This window comes from Mustela nivalis (genome assembly GCF_964662115.1).
Source record: "Mustela nivalis genome assembly, chromosome: 5".
NCBI lineage: Eukaryota > Metazoa > Chordata > Mammalia > Carnivora > Mustelidae > Mustela > Mustela nivalis.
In genome coordinates this window covers 64714891-64733829 of record NC_139024.1, presented here as the reverse complement: position 1 = coordinate 64733829, position 18939 = coordinate 64714891, and the positions used below count along the sequence as shown (strand labels likewise).

The 18939-nt window shown below is 40.5% G+C and overlaps 1 protein-coding gene across 2 annotated transcripts in view; it reads left to right on the top strand.

The window, feature by feature from the left end:
• PDE7B (phosphodiesterase 7B) overlaps window positions 1-18939 on the top strand; it is a 314255-nt gene that overhangs the window by 232895 nt on the left and 62421 nt on the right. For both annotated transcript variants that reach the window (XM_082731015.1, XM_082731014.1), the window contains one exon: window positions 6391-6474. In XM_082731015.1, coding sequence (XP_082587141.1) covers window positions 6391-6474 — 84 coding nt within the window. The remainder of the gene's footprint in view (window positions 1-6390; window positions 6475-18939) is intronic.

The window sequence follows — 18939 nt, the reverse complement described above, 5'->3', positions numbered from 1 at the left end:
GGAGGGGGAAATGAGGGGACAGGCAGAAACCTCAGGAAGAACAGTAAGTAAATAAAAATAATAGTTACTTTTTTTTTGAATGCCTACCATGTGCCAGACATCATGAAGGGTTGGGGGTGAACAAGCACAGCTCTATCTACATCTATATACAGAGCTGTAACATTTATTTAAAACAACAAACTTTGCTTTGGTGAGATTCTAGCATTAAAAAGCATTACCCCAGGGGCACCTGGGTGGCTCAATCATTAAGCGTCGGCCTTCAACTCGGGTCATGATCCCAGGGTCCTGGAATCGAGCCCCTCAATGGGCTCCTTGCTCTGTGGGAAGCCTGCTTCTCCCTCTCCCGCTCACCCTGCTTGTGTCTCTCACTGTGTCTCCCTCTGTCAAATAAATAAATAAACAAATAAAATAAAAAACATTATCCCAGAAATAAGTGAATAATGTGCAAGCTTACACCAGTGTTTTCATTACTTAAGGCAGACCCAGATCACATATTCCCTAAAATGACTCTGCAAATTATTCCCCTCATCCTTAATCTTTATAAGAAGACATGTTCTTTGTGTTCTTTTAAGTTCTTTTATAGCTTCTTGGAATTCTCTTCAGGCATTTCTGCTACTTCTTGTTGAATATCTTTTTTTTATTAGACTCCTGTGTTCCTGGTGATTGTAACTTTTTTTTTTTCTTCTCATTTTCCTTCTATAAAACCATCAAGCTGAAGAATGTCTAGTCTGAGTTGAAACCTGCCTCACCTGCTTTAGAAAAGAAGGACACTGTTATTTGTATATTCACCTTCATAATATGCAGGTCCTAAAATGCACCTTCATCATAAAGTATTTAATAATTCTAAGCCAAAGTTGTAAGGTGATATAGACACCTTAACCACCAGAGAGGTCCAGCCTCACTCAAAAACCTAAAGCAGAGGACTGAAGCCCCCAATAGGAAATGTGGTCTAATCAGCCATCTTGGATCTCAGGCAAGCTCATAACCCTCAGAACAGTCATCTCTACCTAAGTTATCCCATAAATCTACAGAGAGATCAAATTGTACAACCTTCCTCCTCTTTGTTTGGCTAGATAAACATCTCAGGAGAAATAATTCACTTTGCTAATTGAGAGTAGTCATCTGAAATATCTGAAGCCGCCTGTAGAGGCTGTGCAGCCTGGTGAAGCTCCTGGCTGTGATTTGGGGGTCTGGGTTCTCTCTGCTTTAAGTTTGCAAGTTTACAGCAGTGCTGTGCGTGAGTACTGTCTTAAGGAAGCTCGAAGGAATACCTTTCCCGAGAGCCTCTGCTCTCCCACCATGTCTGGGGTGCTCCACAGTGGTGGCATTCTGACACGACCCCTGGCTCATCCTCCTTGCTCAGAGTGACTCCCCTGCGATGACCCTCCACGTGTTTCCTGCAACTATTATCATGACCTTCCTCAACATCTCAGATGCAACAGGAGCGCAGTAGCCATGGCTCTGTTCCTTTCCTACCCATCTTCTCCACCCTGAAATGACCTTGACCCCACAACTGGGGCCAGACTCCGGTTCCCATCATATGGCCCGTGTTCCAGCCTCTGTACGTTGTCACCGCTGCCAGAGTCTCCACCATCTTTGCCAGTTACATAAGAGGCCACAGAACGTCTGTCTGCTCCCTAGCACAAGCTTTTATGAAGCAGAGACAGCCCGAGAGGCCAAGTGGGCAAGAGGTCCATCCCGGAACCACGTCCCCTGGGAGGGTGAGTGGCTGTCTCCGGGTCTTGGCTCCCAGAGCCACTCAGCTCTGCTCTCTGCCTGTGTTTGCAGCCTGAAATACTCAAGGACGACATGTTATGTTTTCGGCTTGAAGGGGCAAAAGAGAAGCAGCCCTTTCAAAATAATTCCCCTGCTGTTTGTTTCATTCTGGAACACAATAAGGACAGGCTGAGGACACGACTCTGAGCTGTCAACACTTCCGACCCAGCTTCCATAGCACCTTTCACTTGCCAGAAAAAAAGTTGCTTAAGTTAAACAAGGGCCTAATGAATAGTCAAAATAATTGTTTAGTTTGGATATAAGGTCTTAGGTAAATAGATGAGTGCCTGGGACCAGAGGCCAGAAAAAGCAGTCCAGCAGGAGTCCACTTGTTCTGTTTTTCGGACATCAGCCCAGTGGCCTCTGCTTCTCCAGGGACCAGAGTTACTGAAGTATTTCTCTCTTCCCACGAGCATATTGAAGCAATTTAGCATCAGAAGGGGCTCATAAAAGCAGGGAGAAAGGGAGAGAATTTTCTACGTTAGAAATATATACTTAAGACATGAAGTTCACCTCAGCAGAGTCTCCAATTAATAGAATGCTCAACATATGGAATGTTTGGCTTGTTTGTATTTAAGTGTTCATGTGGAAAACTTTCTAAAATGCTTTGTTACCCACTTAGGATTGTCCTGCCTCCTGCCTTACTAGTATTTTTAACGTGATTTCATCCTTTTTAAACACTATTATTTACTAAACCTAAAGACCATCATTAGGTTTATGAGTAATCCACTTCCAAGACTGTAATTGTAGTTATAGACAGAATAATCATTGAAAAGGAACCTTCCAGATATGGGTTCTTTAGGTTCTTGTTGTTGATGTTGATTTGTTTTGTTCTGTTTGTTTATTTAGGTGTCCTTGCTATCAACTTGCTTCACTGTTTCTTTTTCCCCAAAACGGCATTACATCATGAAAATTCTATTTAATTAAGAGCTTGATTAAATTAGTTGCTAGGTAATTTCAGTTCTACTGAATAATATTTTTAATAATTGCCTTCCATTTCTTACTTGAAAATAATAGATGCCTTGTTGATCCAGAACAGGATTTGGTTGTCTTACCCGTTCAGCCCATTTCCGCTGGACTGCTGTTCAAATAAACAACATCTATCTGATTGAATCTCGAATTCATCAAGGGGGTGGATTTCCCTGGCATTTAGGTTCCAGGAATAATGATGAATATGTCTTTGGTTTATCAGCAAATAGCAATCAAAGCATGCATTGGGCAATAAAAAGTGAATGCTCAACTATTCATGCAATTTTTCACCCTCATAATACAGGAGAGGGACTAACAACATGGGGTTTAAGAACCGATTTTGATTTTGAGCACAAGCTCCACACCTATTATTTCTGTGAGCTCAGACAAATTATCAAATTTCCACTGGCTTCAGTTTCCTCATCTGCAAAATGGTGTAATAACACCTACTCCACTGGGTTGTTGGGCAGATGATGGTCAATAATGCAAGTAAAATGCTCGGTCTGGTGTAAGGATTGGCTTACTGTTACCTATCATGCTATTTTCACCTTGTAATTTCCTCACAGCCACCTATGGGGTGGGCAAAGCTGCTGTAATTATGCTAATTAATTTAAATATTAATTATTCCAATTGATTTAAATATTAATTGTGCTTATTAATTTAAATATTTAAATATAACCACCTCCAAGTGGTTATATTTATCAATGGGCAATTGATTTGCCCATAACCACCCAAGAGGGTGAAATATTGATCCTCTCAGCAACAGGAGTTTCTGAATTACTCACACCTTGCCTTCCCTTTAACCCTCTGCCATGCGGTGCTGTCTTCTCAATGCTTCCCTAAACTTAAAGCCTTAGAAGATAATGGACATCCTCTGCCTTACACTGTCAGATGGACAAATGGAATGCATTTTGGCAAAGGCTTTAAAACCTATGTTGATATTACACAGACATTTGCTGGGAAAAATGGTACCTTCTGAACTGCAGAGTCAGGAGGAATGTTTTGTTAATACGGAGGGAAAGAAATGCTGGGGCACAAGTGATTTCAAATCAATGAGCCTAAAGCCATTCAGAGAAGCCCACAGGGATGATACAACAGGTCAACAAGACTAAAACCTAGCCAGCTTTGCAGACCAAATGAATACAGTCTCATCCATGCAGAAGTTGTTACTATATATGTCTATCTTCTAAAACTAAAACAGAAATCATTTAGGCAGTGCTGAATTTATTATATCATTTTGACATGCTGTATCTTCTCCATGGCTGTTAAATTTCATCTTCTATCATGTGAGGGCCTGTGATTTTTTTTTAAACCAGGTTTGTACTCTCCTTAAGGTTAGTAACCAATGGTTACATGAGGGGAGAGCTCTGCTGTGAAGTTCAGTAACCTAGATTTAAGGACCAGCCCTGCTAATTCTGAGCTTAAAGAACCATAAGCTTAGGCAGTCACTTAAAGTCAATAACCATCTATTGAGTGCCTTTAAAGACTTATTTATTTATTTATTTATTTGAGAGATAGAGGGAGCTGAGGGAGGGTTAGAGAGAGAGAATCATCAAGCAGAACTCTCAACTGAGTGGGGAGACCAACTGGGGGCCAGTCCCATGACTCATGAGATCATGACCTGAGCTGTTGGATGCTTAACCAACTGAGCCATTCAGGCCTCCGTACTGAGTGCCTTTAAAGGGCGTGAGCTCTGAGCTGGGACTGGGTAGGTGAACAGCAGTCCTTTGTTTTCTTTCCCTGAGCCTCCTTTTTCTCACCTATACAATAAGGATAATAATAGTCATTCTCTTCACAAGACTATTGTGAGGATACAATGAGATGAAGAAGAAAATAAATATACTGTGATGTTTGTGAAACTGCTTTGTGTTATAAACATGGGGTGTTCAGGACAAGCTGCTGAAGACAGGAAAACCCTACAACTCTCCCCAGTGGCTTTCTTATAACTGCTGGCCATCTACTCCAGGAGCTTGCCAAATTGCTAACAGCATTCCTTTCTTTGATGTCAGATGATATTCATATTTATAAAAGTACTTTTCCATCTCTTTCCTCCTCCTCCCACTTTGCTTTATTCTGTAAACTATAACGTTCCTTAATATCAGTATGGCACTATAATATCAGATGATATAAAGCATTAAATAAGGTACCAATATAAAATTCAAAGCACAGAATAGTCCAGAGGCTCACAGCTTGCAGTTGGTAAGCCCATCTATTTGTAAGGGATATTTTAAACATTGCCAATGGTGTGGGTTACAGCTGAAGGGGATCTCACCCAGGCGCTTGTTGACTACAGGAGGTGGGAATGGTAGAGAGAAGACTGTCCCTCCTCTCTACTCATAGGCTAAGGCCTGCTGCTGCCTCACATCTGGGAAAGAGTAGTTTATGGGAGTGGACCCATTACTCATGGAACTGAAATTTTCCCTGATTCAGTTCTTCCAGAAATATAGTAGATCTCGTGTATTTTTACCTCTCCTCTAATTCCACACTTTATGTATTATTTGGCAAATTTTGTCTTTATATTTATTCTTGTCAACAGAAGACATTCACTTAGAGTCTGATATATGCCATACAATACACAAAGCTGTATGGAAAAGTGCAAAACACATAACATGCAGAGCCCTTGCTTTTCAGGAGTTGAGAAAAAAGTAAACCCAGCATTTATGGCAAGACAGCAAGTGTTATTTTAGATTCTTCAACCAATGACACTTTAAAAGGAGGCAACTGAGGCTAAGAGAAATAAATTTCCCAAGATCGTACAGGTAACAGGTGTCTGAGCTAAGGTTGACCCCGAGTCTGTTTCGTACTAAAGTCAATGCCCTTGATCGGGAAGGCAGAAGACACATCACAAAGGAAAGTGAATGCAGACATTAAAGAAAACCTACAAAAAAATAAGTTCTACAAACCCTAGCAACTGTTATGTCCAAGGGAGGTGAAGTATCCAAACTACCTGGAGCAGGATGGGCCTTCACTGAGCGGGTTCTAAAGCAGATCCATGATACGGCCTAGACAACAGGATGGTAGACACCAGTGAGAAGGCAACTGTGCTAGAACCAAGAGAATAACACTGGGCAATTAAACATGTTAATAAGAATAAAAGCTATAATCCCAGAACACCATTCGTCCTTCCCAATTCAGATGCCTCATCTTTGTGGCCCTCAGACAATGGACATTTTGTAAATTCCTATGGTTTTCACAGATCCATCTTCTAGGCAGATCTAAAAGGGAACAGAGTGCTGCTTCGCTCATAAGAGATTGCCAAGTTCATTACACTCAGCATTCATTAAATATCCCTTCTCGGGGGTGCCTGGGTGGCTCAGAGGGTTAAGCCTCTGCTTTTAGCGCAGGTCATGATCTCAGGGTCCTGGGATCAAGCCCTGCATCGGGCTCTCTGCTCAGTGAGAGCTTGCTTCCTCCTCTCTCTCTCTCTCTCTGCCTGCCCCTCTGCCTACTTGTGATCTCTGTCTATCAAATAAATAAATAAATAATCTTTAAAAAAAAATCCCTTCTCACATAGCTCTCTATTATGCAAGGTGAATGGAAATCATTTTCCTCCTGACATTTGGTGTTGGTTCCAGTGACATAAGTGGAAAAGTGAATATACTTGGCAATGTTTTCAAACATTTGTTTGGATTTTCTGTTTTTCAGGAGATGTACGTCTAAGGGGTCAGACGGGGGTTCCTGCTGAACGCCGTGGCTCCTACCCATTCATTGACTTCCGCCTACTTAACAGTGAGTAATCAAGTGTACCTGGAAAGGAACAAATGTTTCCTTAAAAAAAAAAAAAAAAAAAACTTACTTCCCTCTGAACTTCAAAACCCTCCGAGGTCTGCCTTCCTTCCTCTCTGTCTCGCCTCCCAAATGGAACTTAACCCTTTGTCTTTAGATTTCCTCCCTAGTGATGTAATTCTACCCAGCCTACCTGCCTCAGCTTTAGTGAGGATCAAATGAGATCAGGTCAGCTTTAAAAATGTAAGTCTTATGTTACCTAACTAGAATTTAAATAAAAATTTGAAAAGAAAAAAATAAACTTCAATAAAGTGGGAAAAATTAAAATAAAAATGTAAGTCTTAAAAACTCTGAAGCCCTATACAAGGAAGCTTATCCCTTTCATTATCCAGCACATTCTTTCCACCATCATCCTGGACTCAACCAGATGAGATTCTATTTCATTGCTAAAACTCCACAGGGGAACCTATTATGCCGCTGCCCTTAGTAACTATCTGTTGTGTCATTCTCCCTTCTTTATCTAATCAAGGTCCCTGAGATCCATTCTCATGTTTCCAGTAATACTCTTCACCATGGCAGAACCCTAGAAGTCTGGACTTGCTGCTTCCTCCATTATGAATACCTCAGAAAGTCATTCGTTTCTACCTTTCCCCTTCATATACTTCTCCTTATTTGGAGTTTTTCTCAACCTCCAGTTCATAACTCTGTTAATCTCAAATTCCTTTGGAAACCCAGACCAGTGACTAGTCTCTCCACCTTATTTCATGTCTTCTAACTATGGCAACCATCCAGCACTTTGGACTTAGAGAGGCCGGTGGAAGTAGAAAGTGGATAAATTTCAGTTTGCTCCAAGGTTTTCAGTGTTTGGTTCTCATGTCACTTCCCATCCATAAATTTTGAAGTGTTGGGTTGCAACTACATTGTATTACTTTCCTTTGGAATAAACAAGTTCAGCAGAAAAGGTAATCCGATTTACCTTAACCCCTAAAAATTACTAAGAGAGTCAAAACTTGCTATCTTTAAATCCTCAAAAGCTCAGTAGGGGATGGAAATGTTTATGATCTTCTAGCTCATTAAACTTTCCTATCGATGTACAATATCTATTTTCTCAGCTCTTTCTGGGATACAGAGATTTGGAGCAACGTTTCCATACTAGAGATAACCTCCCCAACACGGCCCCCAAAAATACATTGTAGAAGACATAATTGATTTGCCAAACCAATGCAATATTGGATATATTGGGGGGTATAGTGCAGAGCTCCGATGGTGTCTCTTAAGTTTCCTTATGACCTCCACTAGGCTGTTCCAGCCATCCATGGAAGTTACCCCTTTGACAGTCTCTAGACTATACTGATTTCCAGTTGCCAGGGATATGGTTCCACCAAGCAAGATAGGGATGAGTAAAGGGTTTATTTATTTCACTGTCTCACAGACACCAGGGCTCTCCAATGGCTTCACCTACTAAGTGTGAGATGGAGAAAACCAAAAAAATCTCTCTCAATATTAGATGAGATGTTATATCATGGTTTTTTTGGTTTTATAACATTAAAAAATGAAAAAATATAAAAAATTTAAACAGAAAACTAATGCAGATAATATTTCACTATATTACAAATCACTTACAAACAGGTGCCATCCTGTTACCCATCTTCTGTAGGTCCTCCAGAAACTTCCTAGTGCCAAGACTCACACTGGCCTCCTTCCCTTGGTATGAGATGTTCTCTTCTCCTCCACTCCCATTTCACTCCAACTATTACTCATGACCTTCCACACATTAAGTGACAGTGTTGGCCCTCCATTTGGAAATCCACTTTCTCCTCTTCTCAACACTCTACTCTAGATAATCCCTTCACTTATGTCTCTTTATCAGTAAAACATGCTAAAACAATATCTATTTGCCTTCATTGTATTTTGCTTTATGGTGGACTCAATTTCTTTCCTAGATGTATAAAACGTATCCCTAAATAGACTACGAGATCTCAAAGACCTGATGACTTCTCACTTACATTTGTTACCAATTAGATCAAAAGATCCCCCAAAAAGATTATATTAAATGATTATGACATCTGTCATCCCCTATATTTTGCTCAACAGCTCAGATAGGACTGAAACCCTCTGAAATTTTTCCTTGTCTGTGGTACTTTCCATTCATTTGTCAAATGCCTGCTGTACCTGGTTAGAGAGTTGAAAACCGAATCAATAACATGACTGTGGTCACTTTCCAGTTTCTAGATTAGCCTGCAATTACAGCAGCTTGTCACCAGGTAGCAGCAGGTGTGTGTCTATCTGTGTTCCATATAGTGACTTGCGATAGAATATTTAAATAGAGATACTATTTAATTCTCTTTAATGTCGTTCATGTTCTTGTTGAGATTTGCCTGCCTGAGTTTGTTAACATATGCTTCCTCCCTAAAAGGAAACATTTTAAGTATAATTCTATAAAAAGAGAAAGATAAACTCCAAAGGAACATTTTAAGACTTTCTTCTAAAAATTTATTTTTACCAACTGATTCCAGTTCTACACAGTAAGTACTGGACTAGTTTAAAGTGATTTGCTGTATCATTTACCTTCCTTGTGGGTCATTTTTTTTCAAGTATAGTCAGAGACTGAAGACTTTATTTTCCTCAGGTGCTTGCGGTTTTCCCCACTCTCCCAAGCTAGAATCCGGGTAGGATTTTTTTTTTTAAAGACCATTTATAGTAATAACCAAATCACCAGAGCCTCTCTCCCCTATGTCTGCATCCCAGCTGCTCTTCTTCTAAAACGCTTAGTGAAATCCATGTGGCTGCCACTCCCTGTCCAAAATGTGTCAGGAAGTTCACCTTCTACCCCCCCACTTCAGCATATGTCTTGAATGGCTGGAATATGACTAACAAAAATGTACATTGAATAGTAAGGTCCATTGCACTTCTTCATTGGGCCTCTCATCTACTGCCCCAACCTGCCATAGCAGAACACAAAGATGTCAGAATTAGTATCTAAAATATGTTTCTGTCAGAACAAAACTTGTAGACATTAAAACAGATAACTAGAATGAGAATGAGCCAATGAAAACCAATGCAGTAATCTATGCTCCCACCCATCCCTGTCTCATAAATAAGATTTTATTGGCAAACAGCCATGCCCTTCATTTACATATCATCTACATCTTCTTTCCAACAAAGACCATATGACCCACAAAGCCAAAAAACACTTAACTGTATGACCCTTAACAGAAAAGAGTGACTAACCCTTAAGTCAGTTTTTTAAACAAAGTTAAAAGTTTATGACATCTTCATAGGTACATTCACCCTGGTCTATTTTCCTTCGTTAATGTCATCTTTTTCCCCAATCCCCAGCGCCATCACTTTACTTTCAAGAATGGACTCACATTGACTTAACTTACTCGAGATAGAAGTGTAAACAGAAAGGGAACTTCCTTGCTCATTCAGATTTTAAATTCCTCAGTTACAATTTCCAACTGAACAAACATTGTTCCGGAAGAGGTATCTCTTTCCCCCTATTTTTTGAAGACATGGTACTACCATGCCTATGTACTTGTCTACATATAAGGGGTCAAATCTGTACCTGTTGCCTAGGCAAACTTATTAATGCCATTTTCATTCCCTAAGTATTCTGGTTTAGACAATAATTACAAGGCCAATAGTTTTTTAAAGTTTTTCCTATCAAAAAAATTTACTTCAAGACAACACCTCTTAAATGTCACTTTCAATCCAGGAATAAAGATCTGAAATCCTCCTCATAAGAGACGCATCCAGACCCACACATTTCTTTATTGAGAAATATGTCAGATAAAGTTACCTGTTGACAGCCAGTTTCATTTACTGTTTATATTTCATATAATTTAGAAAAGAGGCATTTGTGTGAATTTTGAGAAGCTTCTCTAGATAAGAAGAAAAAATGTAGCTTCAGCACCATTGTGCGGGCTCAGGAATCATAGACCTTTAAAGAAGAGGATTATCCTTACGCCTAAGCATGGAGGGGCAGAAGAGAGGGAGAGAAAAGAATGACAATTTTTTTTATTCTGTGTGAGATACGAAAATGGGGACCCAGAGGAGGGCAGAACGAATGGGAATGTAAGGACTCAAGTTATCCCAATGCCACTGTCCTACAAATTTATGTCATTCCCTAACTCTGGAGGAAAACGGAGACAATGTTCTGAGAAATGTGAGGCCACAGAGGCAAAAATGTCGCATAAGCGATCCAGTTCTCTCCTGAACAGGTGGCTACAGTGCCCTTGTACCTCTCTGTCTCCAGGTTTAATGTAATCAGTAGGCTGAGTAGATAATGACTAGGTGGAGATGTTCCCATGGCAACCATTTTGGAGCAACACAATGACTTCCACACTCGCTCGGCAAAGGAAGTGACATACAAAGCAAACATTCCCAGCGACTGTGGAGCTTGAAGGAATGAGGCAGCTTCAGCAGGAAGTTTTAGGGAGGCACATTTCAGCTGCCTCAGAGAGCCTGGAGCCCCAGGGCAGCTACGGTCTTTGCAGGAGGAGGAGATTAATTGGCTCTTTGGCGTTTCCTGTTGGCTAATTTGCTAATCTTGATCTTTAAAGTTCTATTCCTCCAGATCTGCTTCTCCAGGGCTGTTTTAACTCCACAAGCATGAGGTAATTTTAATAGAGCTACAAAAAGATTTTCCTTTGCTCATTATTGTTGAAATAGAACTAATAAATACTATTTATTCATATATATGAATATATATGTGTTTGATATATTATAATTATATTACATAATGCATATTTATACATATGTATTATACATACATATACATTAGACATACATTTATACATATAATACACATATTATATAATACATAATTAGACAAAATAATACAAATATTTTATGTAAACATAAAATAATATATAAATATATAATGTGATTAATATATAAATATATAATTAAAATATATATATATTATTCTTTATTATTATGGAGGAGAAGTGACTCAGAGTTTCAAAGACTTTTTTAAAAGCTGCCATCAGGCATGCCTGGGTGGCTCAGTTGGTTGGACGACTGCCTTCGGCTCAGGTCAGGATCCCGGAGTCCCGGAATCGAGTCCTGCATCGGGCTCCCAGCTCCATGGGGAGTCTGCTTCTCTCTCTGACCTTCTCCTTGCTCATGCTCTCTCTCACTGTCTCTCTCTCTCAAATAAATAAATAAAATCTTTTAAAAACAAGCTGCCATCAAAGGGTACCCTGGTGGCTCAGGCAGTTAAGTGCCTGCCTTCAGCTGAGGTCATGATCCCAGCCTCCTGGAATCCAGCCCTGTAGGTTCCCTGCTGTGCAGGGAGTCTTCCTCTCCCTCTTCCCCTTCCCCCCAGCTGGTGCTCTCACTCTCTCTCTCTCTATCAAATAAATAAAATCTTTGAAAATAAATGAATAAAAAAATAAAAGCTGACATCTAAAACATTACACCCTGCAGAAATATAAAATACGTTCACAGAAGAACCATCAACAAAAGCTACCCAGCATGTTACAAACCATCTGGTACTAAGGGATGCCCCCCTCTTAAAGAGGGACAATTTGCTTACAAACTCAGTTTTCTAAGAAAGAATTCCTAGCAGATGGTGAGAGCCTTTCAGCCATCTTCTTAAAGGTGACTCTTAATGTTACCTATGAGAATCACACAAAATGTAAAGGGCTTAAATTAAAATGTTCCAGGGCGAGATGTTTTTGAGGGTATAAACTTGCAACTGATGGATAAGTCCGGGAAATCCAAAGCACAGCACAGTGATTATAGTCAGCAGTACTGCATTATACACTTCAAAGTTGTTAGGAGACTACATCTTAATTATTCTCACCACACTAATTAAATGGTAATTATATGACCTAACAGAGGTGTTAGCTAACACTGTGGTAATCATACAGCAATATATAAATGTATCAAATCAAATACCTTATACACTTAAGCTTATACAATATTACATGTCAATCATGTCTCAACTGAAAAAGAGAAAATAAAACATCCTTTAAAAAATGTTATGGGATGTTTGGAAAGAAGTCATGTTCAGATGATATCCAGTATTCCCCCCGAAGTTCAGGCTCCCATGCTCTACAAGCAGAGAAGGGAGATGTCAGCTAGGAAAAGCTCAGACTTCTTGTGAGCACCAGAGTAACACTCCAAAATTTCAAAGTTTAATAGTTGTCTAGAAGAACTACAAGAACTCCTAGAAGAAAGACAAGACAAGACTCTGACTGTGGTCGTGGTTCCTTTCTAACTCAAGGGGGTCATGCTCCATGATGTGCACCCAGGGTCTGTGGCTACAAGCTCCCCAGCACTTCACACGCAGAAATGCCAGACCAGTAGGATGGTTAGCCACCGAAATGCCACTGCATTGCAGAAGACACAACTGATGTCAGCCTCACTGTTTTACTCACTCCCTGTCACTACTCACCAGTAACCGTTGATGGAGTACCTCCCGACGTTAGGCAGTGAGCCAGGTGCTAGAGATACAAAGATAAATGAGACACAGCCACAGTCTTTGAGGAATTTATAGAGACATAAACCTATACATTCTGATGTGTTCTGATACATTTAATAATACATGCGTGTATACTAAAAGTATACATAGTATGAGAAACATGTTTGTGTATACAGGATTCAGAGGAGAGCATGATTAACTTTGGGGAAGGGAACGGTTAACTCAGTCTTGGGAAAATAGGGAAGGCGTTCTAGAGGAATTAGAGAGGAACAGCTTTAGAGCAACAGTGAAGTGAAGGAGGACTGCACAGTAAGGCCAGCATTTTTACAGTCCTTCTGAAACGTGCTTCAAGACCCAAGGAACTAGGAAGGAGTCATCAACAATTCTACTCAACTAGATATAAATTTCATTGGAAGATGAGGTATTCAAGTAGGAGCCAAACAAAGAAGTCAGGAGAGATCATTCAATGCACCTGACTTTCTGGGGAAATCCACAATGAAATAGAAAGGTTTTGCCTTCTAAAGCTAAAACTGAAACTAGCCACTGCCTTTTGTTAGCCTGGCTGACATTGTTTAATAGATTTATTATTTTGTATATGATTGATAAAAAATGGAAAATCAAAATAGGGAGCCCAGTATTTCCTCTGAGTTGTCATTCATTCATTCAACGAATAGAACATCTACTTTATGCAAAGCCAGCCATGAAGCCAAGGTGTCCTGAGCCACACTGGTAACCACACAGCTGGGATAGCTCCTGTCTCCGACAGCCGTGGGACTGGAGTCTGCCAAAGACCCCGCAATATCTGAACAATTCCTTTCAAGTCAACAAGGACAGTGGATAGCAGGGTGGCACTTACTACATCCTATACCTGGGCTGAGGATTCTGAGTGCTCAAAAGGAAACTTTTAGATATTCCCTGACCCTTAAAGACCTCACTACATGGGCAAGACGCACATACGTTAAACTATACAAGGAGTATACAAGAACATAAGCAATCTAGTTCTAAAAGAATTGACAGAGACAACTAATCAGAGACAAAAGGCAGCAGAGATTACTGATGTGTTCTGAGCAGGAAAAGCGGGCTTATGGTCTTGTGCTGAACCCTCAGAGATAAAATAGAGTGTCCTCTCATTAAGGAATTGCCTAAAAGTGAGATTGAGCTGACATATGGGAGACATTAAGTCATTAAGTGGGAGAAGATCCAGAAAGTAGTAAAGTATGTTGACTAGAGAGAAAGCAAAAGGCTTAGAATGACAAGATAAAGAACTTGAACTTGACTCATTAAGCAAGGAAGGTCACCAGAGAATTTTGAGAAAAACATAGACAGCATAAAATAGCATTTAAGAAAATTAACTAACACTCCTATGTAGGAGGGGCAGACTCAGTAAATCAAGAAAAACGTGATCGCAGACTATGGCAGAAGTAGAAAGAAGGTCTAAATCCAGAGACGACATGGAGACAAGGAGATAAAACTTGATGATACTGAATGCTAGGAAATCCTAGGGTGGATCTGGTCACCTGAAGAACTGGAGATGAGATCAACCATGAACAAAGTTGGAGGGTGAGTTGGGAGAAGATAGTGAGCTCAGGGACAGGTTGTTTGCAAGAATGAAAGGGAAATGTCCAAGAAAGAGCTGCAATTAAGGGACTGCAGTGCAGATCAGAAAGGCCTGATCTGGAAGTTCCACTTGGGAATCATGATCCTCCATGAGCCATAGGACCAGAACAGGTATCACCAAACCAACGACTTCATTCCAGAGACCCTATAATTGTAGTGTCTAATAAGCTTGATTTAGAAGTGTAAGACTACAGATAATAAAACCCACAAAGAAGTCTTACCAGCCATTTATTTACCTCTGTGAGAAACTAGACACCACGATTCAGACACTGCCCTACCTCGCACCATGGATTCTAGTCAGTACAAACACATTTGTTTATGTCAGAGCCCAGTGGGTTTGCGAACTCATTTGAATGTAGCACAGAGAAATGACCATTTTCTACTGCAGCACTTCTGTGAGTAAAACCCTGACTTCCTCAGTCTTTCTGATATAGCGGCTTCTTTGGATTTATAGAGACAGTAAAATCAAGAGGGAAGCAGGAGTAAATTAAGTTTCTTTTGACTGAAGTTATCCTATGAGTCACTCAGTTAGAATGAGTTGTTTGTGAAACAAAATTAAATTCAACCTCCCACCCAGAAGGAAGCACAAGCCTATCTCTTGTGACTTCATTAATAAACAAAATGAGGGGTTATGTCGTGTCACTGCTACCCTACCTTCAAAGTCTTGAAGATTTAAATGACTTGCCAAGGGTCCGTATTTAACTCTACATGTGAAAAAAGAGAAAGTGTTCCAGCCTCAGAATCTTTTGTGTTTCCAAACTGAGATCTCAGGGTTCCCACATAAGCTCAAGAAGATGGTTTTCTCTCTTAACTAGCAAACCAAATTGCCTTGGGTCATCTGGGTGGTTTATTACTCATGAGTAACCTAAGAAGGGAGGACAGCAATTACTGAGGAGAGTCCCCAAGGGAAATGGCCAGTACAGTGGCACCTAACAAGAGCCACCACCACACCTTTGAGATGGGAGGTGCTCCATTCCAAGGCGAGGCTGAAGGAAGCCAGGTGGAGGTCCCTCTTGGGCGAAGTCCCTCTTGGTCAAGGCCCCCCAAGGCCAGAGGTTTCCTGAAGGCCAAGAAGCACAGGAGGGCTGCTGCAAACACCAGAAATAGCCAAGGTTCTGCCCACCTAACCACAGGCTGCTTCTTTGCCTGGCCCACCATCGTTGTCCAGCCCAGAGCCCCACCACACACACCACACACCCATTGCTAAGTGTGCACTCTAAACCATGCTTAACGGAGGAAGTGGGCAGAAAGACAAAGAGCTTTGAAGTCAGACCTGGCTTTGAATCCTACTTCTCTTGTGAGTGTGGGAAAAGTGCCCAAACTACTCACTGTCCACACCTGTGGAAGGAGACGGTAACATCAGCCTCACTGGGTTGAGGGGAGAGGTAGATGAGATCAGTGTGTCCAGCAGCCTGTCTTGCTTATAATAGGTCCACCGTAGATGTAGTTGAATTTTGGATGTATCTTCTTCCTCCGCTGAGTACACCACCCACACAACCCAGCCACTTCTTCTCCTAAGTATCTATTCACCACTCAAGCCCTCTCCCAGCATTATGACCTTTGCAAAGCCTGCTTGCACCCTCCCAGGGGAATGATGACTCATTCCCTCCTCTGTGCAACCACCACTTCTCCAAGAAAAATCCACCACCCTGTAACTGCAAACTTTTTTGAACCTGAATCTTTGGAGAGCATATTTCAAAACGCCCCAGGCTACCTGAATCAGCAAGCCTGGCTCTGGACCTTCCATGAGTATTAGGGAACCACTGATAGAGGTCAATTATGCCACACACATAGTATAGCAAATAGTAATAATAATAATAATAATAATAATAATAATGTGTGTGGAGCTCTTAGTTTCTAGACCCTGCTTTACATGCTTTGCACAAGATTAATGCATCTAATCCCAACCAGATCCCTAGGAATTAGGCACTACTATTTCAGAAGAGAAACTAAAGCTCAAAGAAAAGAAACTCACCCAAGAAATAACTTGTAAGCTGAAATTCAAAGCCTAAAAATCCAAATACCAGAGCACAAGCTTTTAACGATAGTGTACTATAATTCCTTCTTAGAGATGAATTTTAATGGTCAGAGGCGATACATGTATGCAATACATTCCTTTTCTGTGTTGCAGATATAATTACTCATATGAAATATTTTTCATACATTATAATAGTCATTTTCTTTTTCTAGTACATTTAGACTCTCTCCTTTTTGGTACAAAAATGCCTCAATATCTTGGAACAAATATTTCTATAACTTAGTGAGAAGATATATAATCATACATCAAAACACTAGATTTGGCAACTTCTCAGCTATATATTCCTACTGCTCTGGCAGAAGATGCCAAACGACAAGTCGCCTGTTTCATTATCTGACCTTGTATTCTTTGATAAGAAGGAGAAGGGTGTGGTGGTGACCACGGAGGACACTTGCACGCCTTCCCTAAAGCAGAAGGAAATGGAATTGCTATTGTGACAAAGTCAGATTTGAGGCTGCCACCGGTTGCTTTAATTTTTCTCAAGGGGGAGTTGGTTATTTCCTGTCACGCAAACTGTGCATAATTGAAAGAAAGTTTCTCAAAACGTTGATAATATGTTAAATGAAAAGAAGCAGGATCTTAAGGATGTCGGTTATGTTTTTTAAAATACACTAAAGTTTTAACAGGTGTGGTTTCAAGGTGATTATTATTTCTTTCTTCCTGATATTCTATTTTTTTCTGCCATAAGATGTATCCCTATTATAATCAGAACAAAGGGGATTTTATTAAAAAGAAAAAGCAATATCAATCCAAAATGGATTTTTTTTCTAAATAAGGTAATACCAAGATACAGAAAATAAAGCTGCAGCCATGGGCCAGAAAACTTTATTTGCTAAACCACCTTGGAAAGATTATTGGAAATTATGAAGCTAGGTACTTCTAAAAGCTATGTATGTATGATACTTCACAATAATGCCTTGTCATTTCAAGAGGAAATTTATTCCAAAAAGCATGAAATCCAAGTTCTAATTCATGTTCAAACAGCACTTTACCTTTGACAAACCTTCTAAATGAAGGCAATCAAGAGGTCTGTTAGCCGGGTTTCTCAGTTTATAAACAAAAAAAACAAAACAAAACGAAAACCAAAAATTAGAACAAAAAGAAAACAGAGATGCTAAGTGACTCTTGGCAAGGTATTGAAAGCATTAAGATCCAGGATTCAGGTCTTTTGACATTCTGTTTTTCCACTCAACCATAGGCCTTCCTTATTTAAACTTTACCTTATATATAGATAATAAATTTTAACCCTGGCAATGAAAGAAAGGATCAACCAAGGCCTTCCCCTGGCAGTGGGGGCCGTTGGTTCTCCAACAGTTGTCTGGATTTGGATTCCAGCAGCAGTGTCTGTCCAGACCCCTCTGTCCTCCTGCCTCCCGATCTGAGAAAGAAGAGCTGAAGAGTGCATATCTCCCAGAGCTAGCATGAAGGGCACTGAGTGAGTAGTGCTAGCGCAGCACCTACCGTGGTATCAATTCTCAATAAGGTGGACTGTTATTATCTCTGGTATCTGTATTTCCCTTCTCTATGGTCACATGTAGATGTGCTTTGACAAGTATACGATACATAACAGTAAGGAGTTCTCAACCTATGTTGAAGAAAAGAAAGATGCATCCTCTTTTTCATTCTCCTATTCTTGCAGGGACTTTCTCTTTCAACAAATCTTTATTGAGCCCCCTCTACAATGCCAGACATGTTGCTTTCCCACGTATGGTTGTAAATAAAGTGATACAGAAAAATAGAGAAAAAACCGTGGTTGAGAATGTGGGAGAGAGAAGGCTTTTTTGGTCTTGTTTTTGTTGTTGTTGTTGGTTGGTTGGTTGGTTTGTAAGACATTCGAGGATGCTGAAATTATGGTGAGAAAGATCTAGTTGAGAAAGAACAACAAGCTCTATGGGACAGAAAAGTCACAACTGGGAGTAAAGGGTCCTGAAGAGTAATGGGGACAGGAGGACTGGTCTTAGAAAAGGAGGCAGCTCCGGGCACCTGGGTGGCTCAGTCAGTTAAGCATCTGCCTTCGGCTCCAACCATGATCCCAGGGTTCTGGGGTCCAGCCCCGCATCAGGATCCCTGCTCAGCGGGGAGCCTGTTCTCTTCCTCTCTTCCCCATCCCACCCATCCCGCTCATGCTTTCTTGTACGTGCACACTCTCTCTCTCAAATAAAGAAATAAAATCTGAGAAACGAAGGAAGGAAGAAAGAGAGAGAGAGAGAAAGAAAAGGCAGCCCCTCTTCCAATAGAACAAGTAGAAAGAAGGAAAGAATGTCTGCATAGTTTTGTAGGTTTTGTAGCAGAAAAGTAAGGAATTTCCCACCTAATGCCTTCTACTTTCTCTCTGAAGTAGGACACAAGGTGGGGTGTCATAGACACTGGGCATTGGAGG